This window comes from Chenopodium album, chromosome 14, assembly GCF_948465745.1.
Source record: "Chenopodium album chromosome 14, dcCheAlbu1.1, whole genome shotgun sequence".
Classification (NCBI taxonomy): domain Eukaryota; kingdom Viridiplantae; phylum Streptophyta; class Magnoliopsida; order Caryophyllales; family Amaranthaceae; genus Chenopodium; species Chenopodium album.
In genome coordinates, this window is record NC_137847.1 from 43720853 (window position 1) to 43740264 (window position 19412).

The window sequence follows — 19412 nt, forward strand, 5'->3', positions numbered from 1 at the left end:
TCCCGTCACAATAATGACTGATCAAGCTCAAGCAATGGCCACGACAATTAAGATTGTCTTTCCAAACACTCGGCATCGATTATGTACTTGGCATATTGGGGAAAATGCAAAGAAAAACATCAAAGGACTCAAAGCAAAGGATGGTTTCAATGACTTGTTTGATATTGTTTTAAATTACACCGATACTATGGCGGAATTTGAGCATTATTGGTCAAGGTAACATTATGCAATTTTTTGTTTCTTATAAAATATTCCGTTAAATATTAGTTGCAATTTTAGGATATTAATTGTGAGATATAAAATATTATAGTTTAAATATTTAACGGAGGTAGTACATTAGTTCACCTTAGATTTTGCATGTTCATTTAGTACATGTAATTGTTCTATGTTTCTCAACAATATGTTCTTTTTTTCTCAACAATATGTTCTTATTCAATACAATAGATATTCCTTTTTCCCAATATTGAATGTTGTACGGTTTTAGTCCTATGTGTTCTGTTTAATAAGATTCCACTAAATGAATGTTACTTAGTAAAGATCCTATATATTTATTTATTTCAAATTGTAATAATATTTCGTACTATAATGTAGTGTGGATTGGGTGCATTTGTTATGGACATCTTTTTACTAGTATAATTTATTTTAAACTATATTTTGTTGAAGTTCTACATGATCCAGTTAAAGCTTTGTGTACGATCATTGATTATTCAATTCAATACACTAGCATTTTACATGTTTTTTTAATAATTTAAGTTGTTCTTTTTGTTTTTACTTTATGTTCACTTAATTAGCTAGTCATGTTCTTTTTAATTTCAGCATGATTCAAAAATACAACTGCAAGGAGAACAAATGGCTTAGCAATTTGTATAATTTTAGAGAGATGTGGTGTCCTGCATACTCGAAAGACTACTTTAGTGGTGGCATTCTCTCATCTCAAAGGAGTGAAACAACAAACAAATCGGTTTCTCGTAGAGTCCATGTCACTCATGGTCTTTGTGATTTCTACAATTCGTTCCTTGAGGTTGTTGATGAGTGGAGGAGCAAAGAAGGCAGTAAAGATTATGATAGTATGACTGGTAATCGACACTTAGTGTGGGCAGATGTCGGATTGTTAGAGCATGCAAGAAAGGTATATACCATTCAAGTCTATCTACAATTTGAGGATAATTTTGTGAATGGTGTGCCTTGCACTGCAAAGGTAATAGCGATGCAACCTCCTCTTTATGAATATCATGTTGGGCATCCCAAAAAAGATTTGATAATGCATACAGTTACTTTTGATGAATCAATGGTCACAATTGAATGTACGTGTAAGTACTTTAGCGAAGTAGGGCTACTATGCAAGCACTCACTCCGTGTACTTCACTTGAATAACATCACCTACATTCCAAAACGATATATTGTGAAGAGATGGACAAAGGCTGCCATGTGCACTAGGGTTAATGACAATGTTGTTGCTGAATCAGGTATCACTCCTTCTAATGTTTGGAGATTACATTCTATTAGGACCTTTATTAGGCTTGTCGATCGTGGGCAAAATGACATAACTACTCGAACTGTCATTGAAGAAGCTATTGATGAGTGTACTAATAGAATCGATCTATTATTGAGAAATAATGAAGATGAACCCACACAATGTTCAAACATCAATGATCAATCAGCTACACAAGATAATGGTGATGGCAACCTGTTGGAACCACAAGATAATTTAGAGGAGTGTGTTGAAAGAATAGATGTGGGTGATCAACAAGAGGTTGTGGATGATATTGATGTTAAGGACCCTGTTAAGAGAAGGAAGAAGGGACAAAGAAACACTAGACTAAAGAGCACTCAAGAAAAGATATGTAACAAGCTAAAAGGTCAAAAAATCAAGTCATGGAAAAAAAAGAGTGCTAGAGGGGTTTCTAAAATGAAACAAAAGGCGCAAACTACAATCAAGGTACTATATATTATTACATAATGTTCTTTAATTATATCATTTATGTTCTTTTATTATGAATGTGCGCTTGTAAATTTGTGAGCTACAAAATTATCTTTTTTCAATATTGTTTAAGTTCTTTGCAGGGCATACTTGTGTTCTTTTTCGAAATATAACCTTTTATCATTATTCATACCTTGTATTCATTTTATTTTATTTTTTGGTAGAACTCTATGGCAATACCTCAAGGAAATATTTTGGCACATTCATCTGAATTTGGAGAGTCATTAGAGTACGTTGAGCCAGATGAATACTTTGGAATAAATATTAGTCCTTTTTAAGTTACACACGATAGAGATATTTTTAATTTTTTATAATTGGGCATACAAGTTTTTTTGCTTTATGAGCACCATTATTAAATTGTCTTTTTTTTTTGGTGCAAACAATTGGATTGTCTTTGACTTATGAGTATGAGTATTTTATTAATTAAAGATTGATAATTATTATTATTTTATAACTGCACATTATACATATAATACTTTTTTCATGGGCCCACTGAAATATGAAATGCAATATTATATCAGTTAGAATATATTGATATACATCACTATCTTTTTTGAAATTATCCTTTCTTAACTCAAGGATATAAGGCCCTTGTTTATAGCCTTGTGAATAATCCAAGGAATTATCGTCCTTAGTTCATGTTCAGGTATTTAGTAGTTCATATTCTTCAGTTTCGACCAATATGTTCTTTGTCATAGTATACTATGTACTTTTATCAAAACAATATTCATATGAATTTTTTTTGTCTGATTTTTGAATACTTTGGTATTGAATTTCACACGTTTTACATCTTGAATCGTTGTTGATTCAAATTTAACGCATAATTTTTTATGAGCAGTTCAAATTATTGTTTAAAGGCATTGGAAGGATAATTAACTTTAATACAAAGAATATAAAGTATAATAAAAAAGAACATACTTCACATATAAAAGTACATAGAAGTAATATCATGATTTCAACCAAAAACAACGCGTTTCATAAAATAATTGATATGTTCTACATCAATTATACCTCAACTTATTGAATTATCTTTCACACTTTAAAATTCCAAGAAAGAGTCACCAACTTCCATTGTCAAAAAGATAAACAAAAAAAAAACAAAATTGCCCCATTGTTCAAAATAAGAAAAATATCATATATATCAATATCCAATTTGAAAAAACTAAGGTTAAAATATGCTTCTTTGCAAGATGATTGAAATCACCCATTGTTCCAATGAATGTTTTAAGCCTTTTCATTTAAGAATCTCTTGGCGCGAACACGAACATCTGCATCGAATTGGTTGAGGTTGCTGGTGATAAGCTCAAAAGTATATTGCATCCTTAGTTTTTTCAACGCATCAAACTGAAAAAAAAAAATTATAAAATAAATTAAAATTTATTTAACACAAACAAAAAGTCCTAAAAAAACATCTAGTAAAATTTGAAAGAACATAACCTACATTTTGGTAATCTAGACCACATCCCATGATTTCTTTCCATTATAAGTTTCCATGTGACGCATGGTATATATGCCACAATCAACTTCATTATTCACTGTTTGCCAGGGCATTGTAAACAACATCACAGTGTACGATGGCATTTTTTCATGAAGTTTAATATTTTTCCATTCAAGGTAAATTGTAAACGCCTTCAACTGTGAAAAAAGAAAATAAAAAACAATAACTGTTATTAAAGATTATTGAAACTATGTTAGAAATAGACATTAAGCAAAATTTTGGATATATCTTACTATTTGTTCCGGACAGTCCTTATATTTTTCTGCCATGTCCATACCATCTGGAATTGGACTACTACCAATAATCTCGATTGATCTTGATCTAGTGTTGATTACTAAAACATAATAATGATCAAACACGTACATGGGAAAATAGAACTGAACCATTAAAGAACATAAGTTATGGTTTGATATTTTAAAAGATCTATAAACAAATATATATAAAAAGAACATGCTTTCTAAATGAAAAGAACATGCGTTCTAATTAAAGAGAACATGCTAATTGAAAAGAACAGTATACATTTTTATAAGAATCCTACCAATTGGAAACCTTTGACTGACTTCAACTTATTATCAACCAACCAATCATCAATTGCTTCCTCAAACCTATGTTGTTTCAAAGTAGGAGTGACAACTTGACTATCATCTTCGTAAGCATCATTCATGCATAAATGATTCTAAGAAAACATAACAAAAAATTGAATTAAAAAAAAAATTCAACAAAAAAAATTGATCACTACAGATTTGGATAAAATAAAACAAAAAATTGATTAACCAATACTTACAAATGCATTGTTTGGGAAGAAAATCCTCTTCTCATTTGATATAGAATTTTTATAATTAAGGATAAGAGACCAAGCATCCACAATTTCAATGAATATGCCCACATCATGACCAAGTGATTTGATTATCTCTCTTGTTATAACTGTATGACCATCATCATACAATAATTCCCTACAAAAATTAATAAATGAACATTCCAATAAATTATAAATTCTAAAAGAAATGCTTATGAAAAATATGATATAGAGGTAAGCTTACTCATCATCCAAATGTTGTTCATATGCATATTCCAAAATAGCATTTTGGAGGTCGTGCGATTGTTCTAGTAGATGCGAGTATTTAGCCAAATACGGTGACTTGAATACATGTGCCAACTTTCTCAACCTTTTTGAAACTTTTGGTGATTGCCTAAATAAAAAATAAATAAAAAAAAACCCACACCAAATAATGATGAAGGATATAAACATTGCAAATAAAGAATACACACTTAATATAAAAGAACATGTACCGATTATAAACATCACTTTCCCCTCTTTTTCCATAATCTTTCTCATATTTTTCTTTTCCTTTTTCTCCCATTGCCCTTTTTCCTTTTTCTGATTTATTTTCCTGACGATCATCAGTCTTTCTTCCTTGGACACTAAAAGCACACAAATACAATGTAAATAACAAAAAAAAAGGCATAATTAACAAGAAGTACATAGATATCAACTAAAGAAAGCACAATAAAAAGTACATCAAGCATAATATAAAGAACCTTAAACATTTAAATAAAGAACATATACCATGCTATAAAAGAACATCATTTATATTGAAAAGGAACATAAGTTTTTTTTCCCCTATCCGAAAGAGGAACATAAGATTAATAATAGTACAATATATAATCAATTACAACAACAGACATGCTCTAACATAATAACACCTATCCAGCCAGAAATAGATAATACTTACCACTACATTACCAAGTGCAAAATATCAAAACCAACATATTAAATAACAATAAGAATGTGAAATAATTAGTTACCCGGTCTTCTCAATATCACTTATTGGATCACTAGACACCTTTTCAACATCATCAAGATGTATATGTAAATCAGATGAGGGTTCATGCACTTGAGCAGTTTGTGGTGTCTTCCATATCCCCTCATTTTCTTCTTGCTTTCCATTCACATCTTGGGGTTGTACACCGTCATTATCACCACATTCTTGACGACATCGTCAATTATATTCCCAAACCAATCTGAAGCGAAGAAGTCAGTGTCCTGACTCAGTATTGAAGCTCCTTCCACACGTTGATTTTGTGTGAATTGCTGTAATTCAGAAGGCAATTTTGCAGCGGCACACTTAGACCACATGGCTGTAACATTGTAGATTGTGGTCTCCTCAACTAATGGAGCTGTATGGAACCTCTCACTTACTCTCAACAGATTGGATAGGTTGAGAAAATCATTGGCTATCCTCTCTGTTGCCTCTCGGAGCATTTGATTATATTCCTGAAATGTAAACAAGCATTCATGACATCTTGAAAGATCAAGGTCATTCACAATCTATAAAAAGAACAAAGATTTAAATTAAAAAGAACATATACTTTAAGATTTGATGGGTTGCTGTTTTGGTTGTTGATGTTGATCTTGTTGTTGTTGTTGTTATCTTCTGGTTGTTGTTGTTGTTGGGCTTGTTGTTGTGCTCGTTCTTCCTCTTCTCCAGATTGTCGTTGTGCTTGGTCTTCCTCTTCTCCAGATTGTAGTTGTTGCTCTTCAAGCAAAACACCTCCCTCGATGGCTTGAACTCCAATAAGATCCTGTGGTATTGGGATGTCCACGACATCTGGTCTCGGAATTCTGTCCAACACTTTGCCAAGCCCAAACCCAGGCCCTAATTCTTCAACAATGCGTTTCTTGACGACGTCTTGTCTTCACTCTTTCAATAATGGGAATTCTCTAGGCATAAACGACGTCTGCTTTTGTAGTCGATCGAAGTAACATATCTGCATCACATTTTTAACATTAAATATGACATCAACAACAAAAACTAATTGCACAAACAATGTGTGCTCTACACAAATAATGATTAAACTAGTTGACAAAACATGTCATGCATTACCATAAGAAATGGCAATGGCCCAGCAAAGTATGTATTCGGTTTTCTCCTCCACTTGATTGTCCACTCTATCAAACTCTCTATTGCATAAGAAGACCAATCATATTCTGGAATCTTCTTGGTGTCAGTTGTTGTGCTCAAAAATCTATTAAAAAAGAACATCATAAATACAAACAAAATGAACAAACCATAGAAATACAAAGAACATACTAGATGAACGAAAAGAACATAATATATAAACAAAAAGAACATACTATAATAATGAAAAGATCATATTAAATGAAAAGAAAAAACTATATAAACCAAATAAGCTTATACACATTACAATTAAGAATATAATATATAATAAAAAAGAACAATGCAATTATTTAAATATTGTTGTTTATCTAAATTTTTTTACCTTAGATAAAGTTGTGTGCTTGTCACATACTTAATACATGAATTGACAACTAAAACAAGGAAGCTCCTTCGCCGGTCATCATCAAGTGGAGTTGTTTCCAAGCATAGATGTACTGCCAAGTCCGTCAAAGTAGGCACTTGACCTCCATGATAACTCTTGAATTGCCTTACTATTCATTATACTCCTTTTCACCAGGCTTAGCTTCTACAATTTCTATTCCTCCAAATGGTACTCCATATACCAGATGGACATCAATTGCCTCGATACTTAAAACTTGATTTCTACCAAACTATGCACATCTCATTAATCTCCAATTTATCTACCAACATAGTAGCAAACTCGGGTGAATTCCTTGGTAGGTCAAGGTGTAAAAATCCACCAAACCCCATGTTCTTTATTGCTTGCAGCGTATGCACTTGATTTTCTAAAGCAACCACCAAGTTCATTAAGGGTTGTATTGTATGCCTAGGTTTCACAACACATCTACCAAGAGGAATAGAATTGTCCTCCTCATCCTCTTCATCATCCTCATCTATTTTTGCTTTCTTTTTTCTATGAGTAGGTTTCACTTTTAACACATCCTTTGGTATAACAACCAGTGATGATGTCGTACCTGATTGGGAAGCTGATTGTGCAACACCTACCTCAGGTTTCTCAACAACCTCAAAGCTAGCCTCTTCAATTGGTGCCCTCCTCTTCTTTAGCACCAATTTGTTTTCTTTTGGAGCAACATCTTTGAATGCCTTGCTAGTAGCTGGTTTTATTGGATTTGCATCACCTTCTTTTCTTTGTTTAGGATCACCTTTCTTACTGGAAAAAAGAACATTGCATAATAATTTAAAGAACATATATAATATTAATAAGATCATCATATATAATTCATATGTACTTTGTGATTAGACTAATGTTAATTAAAAAAGTACATTTGTAATAAATAAAAGAACGTGTAATTAGTAAATAAAGTACATTTGTCTTTCTTTAATACCTTTTTTTGGTAGCTATTTGCTTAAACCGATAATCTGTTTTCTTTTTTGGTAGACCCTGTTCTTGAGGTTGTGATGCCTTTTCAGATTTGATTGTTATGGGTACATCTTCGTCAACCCTGTATGACAGACTTACCAAATGAGATCTCGAATGAAAAGGGGATATCTAGTTTTCATATAAATCTTAGCTTACTAGTTGATATTTATTTTCAGCTTTAATTTAATAAAGTGATCTCAAAATCAATTCATATTAAAACTATCTCTATCATAACACTAATCACACTAAAACGACATTTTATAGGGTTTGGGCATACAAGATCACCACACAAGTATAGAGATAAGTACTACAGGATCAACACACAAGGTGGGGACTATCTTGATAATGGATTCCAATATCCATATCAAGTTCAATCACCGCAATAAAATTCGCTCATCTCAAGCTATAACTCCATGTATCACTTTGGAGTCATCTTTTTAATCCCACCGTCACTTTTCATTTCAACTTAAATTCTTTAATATTTTTTTTTATTATTTTAACTTACCATATCAAGATTATCAACAATTAAGCAGGGCAAGCATATCAAAGAACATGTACTCCTCTCAAAAATAATATTATAACAAGACATATAAGAATATTATAAAAGAACATATACTTTTCCCAAAAAAACATCATTACATTACAAAGAAAAACAATTAAAGAACATCAAAGTCATACAAAGTATACATACGGCCAACTATAGGGCTTTAGTTCATTAGTATTTTAATGACCCTACCAAGAACCAAATCTACCATTTTTAATGAATTACTGTGAACAAAACAACATGCAAAATCTAAAAAGTTATAATTTTATCTTACTTGGAACTACCATCCATATTGTTTATGGATCTTAAGATTGTCGGGTCCACAATCGGACCTATGCCATCTACAACCGCACTTTTGCTACCATTTTTAGACAATATATTAGCAATAGGTAGCTCGTCCTCATCATCTTCTTGTCCTACACTAATAAACAACAACAAATATAAAAAAACACATCAGATCCAAAATAAATAAAAAAAAAAAAAAAAAACAAAGTTGTAAATATCCACAAAAAAAAAAAATGCTTTAAAAAAAAACCTAGGTTGTGGATCATCTCGTTGTTCTTCTTGAACCACGAAATGTTCTTCTATACCTGGTTCTTCACGAATCACAGTAGATTCGCTACTTTGATTCCAAAAAAAACCCAAAAAAAATTCGAACACAATTAACAAAAAAAAAACGAAAAGAAAAATAAATTTAAACTCTAACAATACAACATTATGGAATAAAAAAAGCATTTGATGATTACAATTACTACTTACCTTTCATATAATTCGGCCATAAACCCAAGATTTCAAAATACACTAGGGTTCTTTGCTGAGAAAGTAGAGAGAATATAGTCTGAATAGAGAGAGACGATTTTTTGGAAAATGATATCAACCAAAAGATTTTTTTACAATTACTGTGGGCCATAGGGGGTAACTATTCAAAATTAAGTAAAAAATTACCTCCTAAATAGTCGCGTTCTCTTGCTCAGGGTATAATGTACTTTTTAAATTACATGTTCTTTATTAATCAACATAATGTTCTCTCCGCCTTTTATATTGTTGATCGGGATATATGTTTTACACATTGAAGGCTGTCGTTTTGGGCCGGGTGTACCATATTCCCGGGTGTACCAATCATGAATTAAATCCAACAGGTCATGACTCATTTTAAGAAAATACCCCATAAAAACGACTTTTTTTCCGTCATGTATTTTTAAGCTGTTTACTTCCTCCGTTTCATATTAGATAACATATTTTATTTAGACACGTTTGCCAATTCATACATTATAATGCAAATATCATTGCTTCTATGTTAGCAAAAACTATAAAATTTCAATATTTAAAAAATAGATGTTGAAACGAATCTAATCACAAAATGAAGTTAGACCTGATTCGCTTTCCGGGTTTTTGGAAAACATTTTCGACCCGAAATCGCTCAACCGTTGATCACCTATGAGTTACTATGACTATGAGGACAGAGCAATAGAAACTACTGAGACTGGTAAAAAAAACCCTTCTTTTCAATCACAGCAAAAATGGCGTCACTACCAACAGACATAATCTCCGAAATTCTCTGTAGATTACCAGTCAAAACCCTGCTACGCTTCCTCTGCGTTTCTAAATCATGGTATTCTCTAATCAAAACCCCCAAATTCATCAAACTTCATCTCAATCAAACCCTAAAATCCAACTCCAATCGCCACCTTCTTCTCACCCATTCCACCCTTTCCTCCGGCGAACTCCGCCCTCAATTCCATTTTTCCGAGATCAAAGACCACCCTTTTATCGGCCGATTCAACCCCAGGAAGGACACGTGTCCTCTCGGTGTGCCCTCTGACTCATGCCCTCTTCAACCTGCTGGATTACAGTTTCATGGGTCTTGCGATGGCGTCGTTTGTATTTCCGACCCAGAAAAGATTGATGTTGTTTTGTATAATCCCAATACTAGAACTTATCGTTTTCTCCCTAAGACGAAGAATCCATACCCGGATAAGTTCTCGATATTCGGGTTCGGGTATGACAGTGGGAGTGATGATTACAAGGTGTTGAGGATGATGCAGTGTGTTGGGCCTAATGATGAGATTCTTAATGATGCTAGGGTTTATAGTTTGAGGAAGAATTCATGGAGGAAGATTGATGATATGCCTTACCATGTAATTTATGATGACGGGGGTGTGCTCCTTGATGGGGTTTTGCATTATGTTGCTAGTAAGGTGGCATTCTCCCGGAAAACGAAATCGATTGCGAAATTCGATATTAGGACTGAGACTTATTCGGTTATGGATGGCCCTGATTATGATAGGAGTTTGCAGAGTTGGACAATGTACTTGGGGAATGTGGATGGTTGTTTGAGTTTATCGGTTAATTATGATTTTCACGGCCGTGCTGATTTGTGGGTGATGAAAGAGTATGGGAAGAAAGAGTCTTGGATGAAAGCTGTTAGTATTGGGAATCATCAGGGTAGTTTGATTGATTTGAGAGCTATTGGTTGCTCTGATGATGGGGAGAAAATTTTGGCTGAGATTGATAACTATGAGCTGCGTTGGTTTGATATGAGGCGACAAGGGGGGATTCGAGCTGGAATTGAGGGGCTGCCGAAGTATAACTATAGAGCGGCTATATACGTCGAAAGCCTTGTAATGCTTGATGGTGATAGGGTGCAGTCACAGGGGAGTAAGGTGCTTTCGAAGGGTGAAAAAAAGGTGCAATTGGACGGTGATAAGAAGTCGAAAGGAGGGGGAGCGACGACAAGGAAGCATAAGAAGTAAAATAATTCTGTTTGCCTTGACAATTACTGAAATATGCATGATTAATTTTGTTATTTGCATTCTTAGTTATGATCTTGATGGCTTTAAGCATGCGGTTGACTTTTATAATTGTTTAGCTTATCAATGTGGAACATGTGACTTGTTTAATTGCATTGCTGTGTGTTGATAATTTGATATGACATGTTTAGGATGTATTACTTTAGTTAAAGAAAAGGAGGATCACTCTCCAACCTTGATCTCTGTCTCATTTTAGTAGAAACATACTTGCATTACTTCTTTGTATGTTTTGGTGGCTTAATGCTGAAGCGATAGTTGGACGATATTTTCATTTACAATTTGTTTGATGGCTTATGACTGGATTGAAATTGTTGATTTCTTATGCTATTTTGTCTTTTTAAGTCTAATACAGAGTGCATTTCTGCCTTATTTTTTCCTTGAGGTTTTGTTTTGTAAAGAAGTATAAGTATTTTTGATTACTTGATGTTTAAAGCTTTTGTAAACTATTCATAAGTTTTTCTGTAAAAATGAATAATTATGATTATAAGCAAATTTTCATGCAGTGGAACCAAACTAAGCTTTTTTTTAAGAATTAAGATTGAAATTTTGGCATTTAGTTTTTATGAAGCTCTCTGCTCTCTCAGGGCTGATCAGGATGATTTCCTTACTAAGGGGTTTAAGCTGCGACTTTGACAAAATTGAAGATGCTATGCAGGTGAACTATGTAATGTATACTTCTAAACTCATTTATCAATGATCTAATGCTATCATTTCGTGTGCTTAAATGTACTTCTAAACTCATTTATCAATGATCTAATACCATCATTTCATGTGCTTAAATGGCTCAGCTTTTTTGTATGTTGTTACCTTTTTGAATTAAAGAAAAATCAATCAGCTGTTTAGCTTTTGAAAAACTTGTAATTGAATGGTGATAAGTCATAGGCTATTAGTTGTTAGGAATGATCAATTATGACATCGCTGTTATGTTGAAGAGAGATAGATCAATATATAATTTGATCGTGCTCTATATAAATTGGTAGAGCTATGCCGTTCTCAGGCTTATACAGTGGCTCTACAATAGAGGAGAGTTTACTAACCTTAGGCTTTTATTGAATCACATAATGATACCCCAGTATGCCTCCCCTATCTTATTTGCTCATGAGCTAAATATAGACAAGGAGATAATGAGATAGAGAAAGTAACCAGGGTTTTCTAATCAGCAGAGGCATTTGGCATTCATTGGAAGGAGACATTTTGTGATCTCATTGTTGCCAATCTATTTCAAAGAGGACATAAATTTAATTATTATTTATTTATTATTTATTTTAGAACTCTCTAAAGTTCAAAGCAACCTTGTCAAGTTATCTGTTATTTTTGTATAGCTATTATTGCAATTGAAAGCCAGCTTTAAAAAAATTCTCATAATTACAATCAAATAAAAAACAAGAAGCTCAAGTTGGCGGTTCTTCTGTCTGTTTTGTTTCTATACCCAGTTTCATTACACTTATTCCTGATGTTTCCCAAGATGATTTTGCTTCTGCTTGGAATGATAGATGGATAGCTTGCTCATGATATTCAAATATGGGCATACTTTCAGTTCTCTTTCTTTAAACAGGATTGCGACAGCATTGACTTTTTCTCTATTTTGGTGATAAAATTCATCTAATATTGTAGGTTGGTTTTTCAATCTGTTGATTTTTGGCAATGCTAAGAATATGCTACCTGAGATTAGAATCTGTTGAGTCTGTTATGCTAATGCCTGCAGCAACCGGTTGAAAAGCACTAGAATAGTTTCTTAATTAAAAACACAAATATGACATTGTGGCTTGGTCCTGGGATGAATAAAAATTTTCTCGCTCTTTTTTTTTTTAACTAGGTTTTTAATTGTTACCAATCTTACCATTGTTCTTGGCTGGTATATAAACTTGGCCTTATATCTCCAGTTTGCAGTTTTGCTATTACTTGGGCAGCTTTTTCTTTTGTTTTTTAATTATGCTGTCCGTTATGATGAAATGCTTATAGGGGTAAAAGTTAACCACTGCAAAATCAAAATGAGAAAGCCTCATATGGGACGATCTCAGTATAACATAGAAAGTCAAAGTCTTGGAGTAGGTATTCTAGCTCAAGCTTGTACTAACTATTGATTCTTATGCCAAACAGATTTAAGCTTTGTGAGATGTTAGGCTTGATTTTAGATCTTTTAGATATGGCTACAATATCCAAAGTTACAAAACAAAGTAAAAATTATATTGCTGATGAAAATGCAGTAACTTGTTATAGGAGCTGATAAGAAATTCATTTGAAGCTTCAAGTTAGTACTCCATATGGGTTAAACTTTGAATTTAAGCTATTGATTGACTAGGATGGTATGAATGGCACACATCTGAACTTAAACAACACTTTCAGATTACAGATGTGTGTCCTGCCTTTTGGCTTTACCTCGTTATTTCGTTCACATGCTCTATGATGTTAATTTATATGCTCTTCTGTACTAACATAGTATGTGATATTGTGTTGTTTGAACGTGCTGTTTTAGTGCTGTGAATTGGGCAATTCATGTTTATAATTATACCTATTTTGGGTGTTCCTGACAGTTTTCACATTTTGCTTTGGACAATGGCTATTCTTGACTTCTTGAGTTCAGAGTTAGCAACATCGTTTCAAGAGAAGAGAAGAGAAGAGAAGAGAAACCTCCTGGCTATAGGTTTGGTGGATGACTTTTTGTGGGAGGCCGCATCTGTTTATATCTGGTTGTGTCGGTGTTTCATATTTTGCTTTTGGTAGATTGCCATAGTTGGGAGTTATTTTTTTTTTTTTGCTTGTTGAGAATTTTTAGTTTTCTACCGCTGTTGGAGTTGTTATCACTGAAGTGTGTTTGTAGTGATATTGCCTCCAACAGAGTAGAATTAGTTGTTAGTTGTGACTTGTATGTGATATCTATAGTCTAGACTCTAGTGTATTGTGGCTCAGTTTGATTTGACATATGAAACTTTATATTAATACCTATCTAACAACATATTTTATGATAAAATTACGGTCAAAGTTAATACATGAAGTGGAAAAAAGTCCAATGCTCTATGTATTTTGGAATTGAGGGAGTATCATTAACCTTTGAGGTTAACAATGCCATTTGTTTCACCATTTTTTCTTAGGGTTTTTGTTTAATTTGACGGCAAAGCCACCGATAAGGCGAAAATATGGTGGTAGAATTGGTGGTTTAGGAGAGGAAAGCCCAAGCAACTTCAATAGAGGTGGTCAAGCGTTGGAATGGTTATATGTGGAAATAGTAGAAGATAAAAGAGGATGAGAAGGAAATAGAGGGAAAAATAATTGCTCATTGATGTTTATGTTAAAAAAGGACAGCCTCTTTTTATTAATTAACTAGATGTAAACCCGTGCGATGCACCACGTTTCTAATAAATCATTTTATTTAATTCAAGATTTTGTATATTTATGAAGATCATTCATTAGAATTTGGATAAAATACCTAGTATCATAAGATTTTTTTTTTTTTTAATTTTAACACTAAAATTATCTTTCGTTGTTTCATTTATTTTACGTGGCGCTTGAATATAAAATCTCAAACCTTATTCATTAATTTTGTTTAGGTGACAATTTAAATTTTAATTCAAAAATAAACGACAATTTTTTTATTGGTTAAAATAAGTCCTTTGCACATGCATTTTTTGATATACTGTTCTGTTTCAAAATGTTAGTCCCATTTAGAATCTTTTTAACTATTAAAAATTAAATTAGGGAGAATCTTCTAAATTTCTCTCTATATATAAGGACAACCATAGTCATATGAGATTAGGTTTTATTCGTCTCGATGAGTACATTATTAATATCTAATTTTTATAATATATTAATATTTGCTAGGGAGAGATTAAAGATATTTGCGATCAAAGATTTGCACCATATATGTAAAAAAGATAATTATTAGTTTTTTAAATAAGTTAAATTTTAATTAGTTTTTTTTAAATAAGTTAAATTTTAATTATTCACTATTCGTTGTTTTTACATATGTGGCAAAATTCATAAATCTCATTCGTAACTTTTGCTTAGGTGGCAAATGAATTTTTTTTTTGAAACAAATCAATTCATTAATAAGAAGCCATCCGGCATCTATCTTGCACTGTGGTACATCTCTCGCACACATCGCTGGAATATACAGCCTTTTCGGAGAGACGGTCTAAAGATTTGTTGTAGTCGTAAGGATAAGTTTCATTTGATTCACTTGAACGCATTCGAAAATTTGACAACCGTTGCGATCCAGAACAAATCTTTACCAACGAACTGACAATAGGGCAAAAGATGATTACCTTTTTGATAAACACTAACATACAAACAAACCCTAAACGTAACCAAACAACTAAACTAACAAAAACTAACGACTCCGCCATAGGGAGACACTCCACCATAGGGAGACAGACGAATATCTACACTAGTGTAGATTTATTGAAATCTAAATTGCAAAACTAAAGAAAATTAAGGAAATAGGGTCGAAAATAGTCTAATTTCTTCCGACATAAATGACTAAGATTTTGGAGAAACCCTAGAAAAGAGGAGGAGAGAAGAGGAGAGGCTCTGGCGAGTGAATTTTTTAATTCTAAAATAAATTATTAATCTAATTTTTCCTTTGTCAAAATAATACATTTTTTTAATGTGGCGTGTCGAATGCTCTCCAAAAATATCTACTTTATTTATATATATTAAATTAATTGCATCCAAAAAAGCCCTAAATTATGGAAAAGTTCAATTTTTCTTTCTCCTCCATGTCTCCTGTTATTTTCTCTGCTTGAGATTAGATTTCAATATAATATTGATAAAAATACATAAATAAATAAAAGTAAAAGAAAATTCTCCTCTAAAAACAAGATATCAATCGTAAGTTTCAATAGTAGATCTTGTTGCTTCAAAATTGTTCTAATGGACTTATTTTAATATAAATAGCATATCTTAATTCTCAACTTTCAAATAATTGATAAATTTCACAATACTTACCTTCAATTTACTCCCATTTAGACAATCACATAATTACTTCTTAATTTGGGTTTTTGAATAAAATAATATTATCACATTAATAAACAATTGTTGGTTAATCATTCATTTGTATATACTTGTACTAAAAATGATTTAATTATATAAAAAATAAACTTTTCAACAAGTGGGTCTCACTCCAACATCATTAATGTTATATTTTATTTGGTGCTTTTCAACAAGTGGGTCTCACTCCAACATTATTAATGTTATATTTTATTTGGTGCTAATAAGTGTGAAACTCCAAGTTTGTGTCAAATTTTTGTTTGGTGCTAATAAGTGTGAAATCCCCAAAGTTTGTGTTAAGAAGTGTGAACCCTTCAAAGTTCGAATAATTTAACAACGGTAATAGTATTACTTTTTTTTTTTTTTTTTTTTTTTTTTTTTTTTTTTTTTTTTTTTCCCCCTCTCTTTATTTACAACACATCATTAACACTGTACTAGGGATGTTGGTCAATTTAGCTAATTCGAAGTTGTCTAAAAAAATATGTTAATATTTGTGACATTAACGTATGAATAAATAACACTAAGGAATAAATATGTATATTTGTATGAACAACATCACCTCCCTTATCCTTATTTAAAATCTTAATGTTAAGATTATTACAAATGTCAAAATCTCTGCTTACAATGAATTGTTAAAGATTATTGCAAATTTTAACATCACCTCCCAACTTTCATGACACCTTTATCTTTTTTTCTAATTTTTTTTTTTTTTTTTTTTTTTTTTTTTTTTTTTTTTTCACTCCTATGTTATATTTTTTTAATAGATTGATTTAATATTGGAAAAATAGAAATAAATAATCCTACCTTTCACCAGTCTTCACAAAACAATCCACTTATTGATTTTTCCGAAACAACACCACCTTCGACATGGATCTTCTTTTAAAGGTTTTTTGATCTATAACTTGTTAAATAGGTTAAAATAGCTTTTTTAAAAAATAAAAAAATAAAAAAATAAAAATTGTTCACTTTCCTTCCACCTCCCCGTCCCCCTTCCATGGCAACCGCTATAGCCACCACCCAAAAACCCTTACCACCGTACTCCTACCTACTACTACCAGCCTTCTCCCTTTGCAGCCATCCCCCACTGCCACGGGATACCCCAACATTATTTTTCTGCCGCCCTAAAACCCCCAACCACACCCCCATGCTCCTGAAACCCCAAGCTCCACCCACATGTCGCCTTGAAACCCCCAACCCCACCCATCTGCCGCCTCGAAACCCTAGCTAGCCCCACTCTCCTACCGCCCCAAAACCCAACCCCGACCCCGAAAATCCCACTTCTAGCCACGAAAACCTCTACGCATGCCGGAAAACCTTAGCCACCACCCAAAACATCAACCACCAAAACACCCACCTCCACCCCCACTAGGGATGTCCATGGGGCGGGTCAAGTAGGAGACTCGCCCCATCCCCACCCCAGTGGGGCGAGGATGAGTCTTGGTTTGGCGGGTGGTAGGTGAGGATGGGGATAAAAATCATCCCGCCATGGGTGATGGGACGGGGGTGGATTTTAAGTTGTACCCGCCCAACCATCTCGCCATGGATGATGGGGCGGGGTGGATTTTAAGTTGTACCAGCTCCATCCCTGCCCCGCCCCGCCCCGCCCCACTTCGTACCCGCCCCATCCCCACCTCATACCAGCATATATATATATATATCTTTAAAAATAAAATTATATACTTTTATACTATTTTATAAAATAATTACATGAAATAAAATATTAATTATAATACTTTGTACTTCACTTATATTATAAACAGAAACGTGTGTAATAATAAGAATGTTTTTTTATATATATTGTAATTCGTATTAATTATGTAGGATTGTGTATTTGAAAGCGGAGATTGGGTGGGGATTAGGCGAATCTTTGGCGGGGATTAGGTGGGGGTGGATATCTAAGTGGGGGGTAGGGCAGGGATGACTTTGGAGTTGTACCAGCCGTGGCGGGGATGGGGATGAATTTTGGACCCGGCGCGGGGGATGGGGATGGGGATGAAAATATTATGTGGGGATGGATATGGGAAGGCCAACATCCACCTCGCCCCGCCCCGCCCCATTGACATCCCCAAACCCCACCACAAAAACCCTTAGTCAGCCCCGACACACCTAGTCCCGCCCCAAATTCACCAACCCCAACCCATCAAAGCCCCCCTCATCTCCCCTTTTCGTTTTTCGCTGCTCTTGTCACCATTAGACATCAATGTATGACTGCTCTTATCCATCTATATATTTAATTTTAAAAAATAATTAAAAAATCAATAATCTTTGAAAAATTAAATCAATTATTTATTTACAAAAATTACATGGCCCTACACTAGTAATAAACTCCTTCTTTATTCCAAAAATTTTATATTAATTAAATTCTAGAAAAAATTCATTCTAATAATCCCAACTTTTTCCAATTTACTTTAAATAATCTCAACTTTCGATTATCCTACAATAATTCCAACTTTTATATGTGTTTTAATTTCCTTCTTCAATCCAAAAACAGATAACCTAATGAAAGGGTTGAATTTTTTTAAAAGCAATATATTTGACACGTGTTACACGTTATTAGTTCAAATAATTAAAAAAAGAGAATAAAACAAATCAAAGAACACCAAGCTAATGGCCACTGCTGCCGCTGGTGGCCACCCCCTCTGCAACCCTAGCTTGAACTACTCACTCCCTTAGCCTCGATCACCAATTCCCGACCCCCTCCCTTCCTCTAACCTTGGAACCTACCCCGGCCTACCCCAGAATAGTTGTAGTAGAAATAGTTTCCACCATGACGCCGAATAACAACAAAATGATGTCGTTGAGACCGGTGAACAAGGCGACACTGCTCAATGGAAATAAGCTTTGAAGAAAAGACAAGGAACATTTGATTACGTGGGGAGGGGAATGGTTTCAAGGGTGGTGCTGTGAGGAGGGTAGCAAGTTCTAGAGTAAAGTTAGGGTGGTAAGGTTGATTTCCGCGCGTGGTGGTAAGGGAAGGGGGTCGGAGATCAGCGTGGGGGGCTAGGAGGGTGGTGGTTCGAGGTTGGCTAGGGAGGGGGTGACCACCACTCGTGGTTGTAGGCTGGTGGCTTGGATTTTGTTTTTTTCCCCATTTTTTAATTGATATTTGTTTTAATTTGTTTTGAACCAATCACATATTGACACGTGTCCAAAGTCACCTGTTATACAGATGATGAATTGCTGAAATTGAAAGAAAAACGCATATGAAAGTTGATTGCAAAATAGTCGAAAGTTGAGATTATTAAAAGTAAATTGGACAAAGTTGAGATTACTAAAATGATTTTGTCTTAA

General features: G+C 33.5%; 2 protein-coding genes across 4 annotated transcripts; both read left to right on the forward strand.

The window, feature by feature from the left end:
- Positions 1 to 13: 13 nt before the first annotated feature.
- LOC145578111 (protein FAR1-RELATED SEQUENCE 5-like) lies at positions 14 to 2259 on the forward strand. Its single transcript, XM_081635501.1, has 3 exons — positions 14 to 216; positions 817 to 1939; positions 2146 to 2259. Exons 1-3 carry the CDS (start codon positions 14 to 16, stop codon positions 2257 to 2259), a joined length of 1440 nt encoding a protein of 479 aa, XP_081491627.1.
- Positions 2260 to 9716: 7457 nt separating this feature from the next.
- LOC145579282 (F-box protein CPR1-like) lies at positions 9717 to 14183 on the forward strand. Of its 3 annotated transcripts, none has more exons than XM_081636529.1 (3): positions 9717 to 11074; positions 11720 to 11799; positions 13670 to 14183. In XM_081636529.1, the coding sequence occupies exons 1-2, from the start codon at positions 9846 to 9848 to the stop codon at positions 11766 to 11768; spliced, it is 1278 nt and encodes a 425-aa protein (XP_081492655.1). In that variant the 5' UTR covers positions 9717 to 9845; the 3' UTR covers positions 11769 to 11799; positions 13670 to 14183. The 3 variants fall into 3 exon arrangements, with proteins under 3 accessions (XP_081492655.1, XP_081492654.1, XP_081492653.1); XM_081636528.1 differs by having other exon boundaries at positions 11720 to 11790; XM_081636527.1 differs by having other exon boundaries at positions 9718 to 11074; positions 11720 to 11804.
- The last annotated feature ends 5229 nt before the right edge of the window (positions 14184 to 19412 follow it).

Coding starts and splice junctions, on each gene's coding strand:
- LOC145578111 (XM_081635501.1), top strand. CDS start 14: ATGACTGATCAAGCTCAAGCAATGGCCACGACAATTAAGATTGTCTTT. Junction 217..816: donor TTTGAGCATTATTGGTCAAG/GTAACATTATGC, acceptor TTTTAATTTCAG/CATGATTCAAAAATACAACT. Junction 1,940..2,145: donor AGGCGCAAACTACAATCAAG/GTACTATATATT, acceptor ATTTTTTGGTAG/AACTCTATGGCAATACCTCA.
- LOC145579282 (XM_081636529.1), top strand. CDS start 9,846: ATGGCGTCACTACCAACAGACATAATCTCCGAAATTCTCTGTAGATTA. Junction 11,075..11,719: donor ACGACAAGGAAGCATAAGAA/GTAAAATAATTC, acceptor CTGCTCTCTCAG/GGCTGATCAGGATGATTTCC.